Below are 2,413 nucleotides of genomic sequence, written 5' to 3'. Positions count from 1 at the left end.
CCCCTCTCTACTGTAGCACCGTCCACTTCTCCTCCCTCCCCCTCCTCCGCCGTCCCTGTGAGGAGCTCAGCTGGGGGGAACTGACTACTGCCAGGGTTCGCTAACAGTAAAATAACAAAGAGAAAGACCGTAAAACATCCAGTAAAAATTCACACATAAAAAATCCCAATGACACATGAAAAAAGTTTTCACCGGACGGCGAGTTCTCATATGGGCTGACGATGGTCTCCCGGTCAGGGCCCAGAGCTAAAACATGAAACTCACAGATTAAAGCACAGAGTCTAAGGTTCTGTCTCTCTGGGGACAGGGAAGTGACATTTCCACTCCAGCTGGGTGGGTGTGACTGGGGGACGGGTGGCATTTCCCAAAGTAGACAAGGTCCAAGAGGAGACTGGTGGGAGGGGGCAGCCTGCTCGTGATAACAGCCCCCATGGAGGATTCATATTTTGGGCACAGAGCAGGCCCCACCCAGCTGGAAAAACAGGGGAAGGACCTGACGTCGCCAGCGCACGCGGCAGACCCGTGGGGCGTCTTCGTCATGTGTCGATGATCTCGCGGGCGGGGGACTGTTCGTGCGGCAGCGTGGTGGAGTTGGGCAGGGCCTGGTTGTGGGTGACCGAGTTCTGCTGCAGCTCCATGGCGATGGCGTTCTGCGGGAACTCCTTCACCTGCCGCTGGTATTCCAGGAAGGTGCAGGCCTTGGTGGCGATGGCCACCACGTTCTTGCCGATGAAGATGGTGGAGACGCGGCTGTCCTGGAAGAGCACCATGTTGACGGCGCGGATGAGGATGGTGACCACGTTGATGGTGACCAGGCTGAGGACCGGGTAGAGCATCATCTTCTGTGGGGAGAGGTGCTCGCCGTGCATGCTGATCTCGCTCAGCGACACGCAGGGCAGAATCAGCAGCAGAATGTAGCAGTAGAAGAACATCAGGCCCTCGGCCCAGATCGGGAGCCCCGTCCTCTGAGGCTCCCACAGGTTGGCCTGGATGTCCAGGATGTCCAGCAGGTCCAGGGCCACCCAGAAGAGGCGGCCACGCATGTCCTCCTTCTTCCGGAACGTCCGGATGTACTCCATGCTGTCCAGTGCCACCAGCACCAGGTAGAGGCCCGGCACACAGATGGACAGCAGCAACGTCAGGGCCTTGCGGGCCACCGTCTCCAGGTTCCGCCGGTCTGCCTTGTAGTTCTGGAAGATGAAGTAGAGCTTGATCTCCAGCACGAAGATGTAGAGGAACCAGAGGATCATGGCGTAGCCGCGTTTGGCCGTCTTGACCTCAGCGCCCACCCACACAGCCACATAGCGTAGCACGATGAGGAAGCAGATGTCCCCCACCAGCACGATGATGCACACGCCGATCTTCCGCGGGCCCTGGTTCTGCTCCACCAGGTAGGCGTCCATGAAGGCCATGCTGGTCATGATGACGATGGTGGTGAGACACACGTGGCGCTTGTCTGGAGAGGGCAGCACCATGGTGAGAGCCCCCTGCTTTCACAGGTCTCTTAAAATGCTCTTTTGGGGTACAAAACTGCTGTTTTTGGTCAAGTACTTCCAACGTCAAATATATTTTACATTATCTTCAAGTGGACAGGCGTCCGCATCTTCCTTTACGCAGGGAAACAAAATGAGGTCCATGCATGCACTTGCACCAGGATGGACAGCAAAGCTGCGGAGGACGGGGGACAGTGTCTGAGTCTAACCTTCGCATGGGATGTATTACGTTTTATGGATTTTTATGGATGTTACAGGATATGAGGGTGGCAACATCGCGTCTCCTCAGCGCAGCTCCATTGATCCTCCCCAGTTTGATGAGCTGTCTCCACGCTTACAGGCTGAACATCACAGCTCCATCAGCTGTCCCTCCCTAATGAAAGCGGGCAGCCTGCTCAGAGATTCGGTGCTTTATCGGAAAAGGGAAAGTATCAGAACACTTCCAGAATGGCGGCGATCGCCAGTGCGCATCGGCGCCCTCAGACAATGGCCCAATTAATTAGTGACGGTCGGCCAGACGTGGCGGCATCCCCGAAAGGCAGGTCTCAGTGTTTTAAGCCGCACTGACTGACCCAACAACTGCGTGGACCGTGGTTTCAGAAACTCAGGGAGAGGAGGAGGCTGTGCGCATGACTCTGTGGCGAAGTGGGGGGATGGAGGGTGGGGGGTGGGGATTGGGGGGGGGGGGGGGGGGGTGATGCAGTTGGCAGGGGGCCTACAGGGGCTGTGTCGGTGGGCGTGGCGAATCGGGAGTACAGTTGCGGAGGGTGTGAGGAGTCTGTAGGGGCAGCTTTATGGCGGACGAGGACCCGGCGGCCATTAATCAGAGAGACACGGATGAGCCGCCCGGAAGGGCCCGCATCCCACAGCGGCCTCTCCACTGGAAGCTCTTTTCATGGGATTCAGATTGCATCCTCCCC

General features: G+C 57.6%; 1 protein-coding gene across 1 annotated transcript; it reads right to left on the bottom strand.

The window, feature by feature from the left end:
• Nucleotides 1-445: 445 nt before the first annotated feature.
• Nucleotides 446-2,071, bottom strand: tmem121ab (transmembrane protein 121Ab). Its single transcript, XM_036550463.1, has one exon. It carries the CDS (start codon nt 1,473-1,475, stop codon nt 537-539), a length of 939 nt encoding a protein of 312 aa, XP_036406356.1. The 5' UTR covers nt 1,476-2,071; the 3' UTR covers nt 446-536.
• Nucleotides 2,072-2,413: the final 342 nt, after the last annotated feature.

This window comes from Megalops cyprinoides, chromosome 17 (genome assembly GCF_013368585.1).
Source record: "Megalops cyprinoides isolate fMegCyp1 chromosome 17, fMegCyp1.pri, whole genome shotgun sequence".
NCBI lineage: Eukaryota > Metazoa > Chordata > Actinopteri > Elopiformes > Megalopidae > Megalops > Megalops cyprinoides.
Note: the sequence above shows the minus strand (reverse complement) of the source record. Positions and strands in the feature narration are given on the sequence as shown.

Excerpts from the sequence above, each read along its gene's own strand:
- tmem121ab (XM_036550463.1), bottom strand. The coding sequence starts at position 1,475 with ATGGTGCTGCCCTCTCCAGACAAGCGCCACGTGTGTCTCACCACCATC.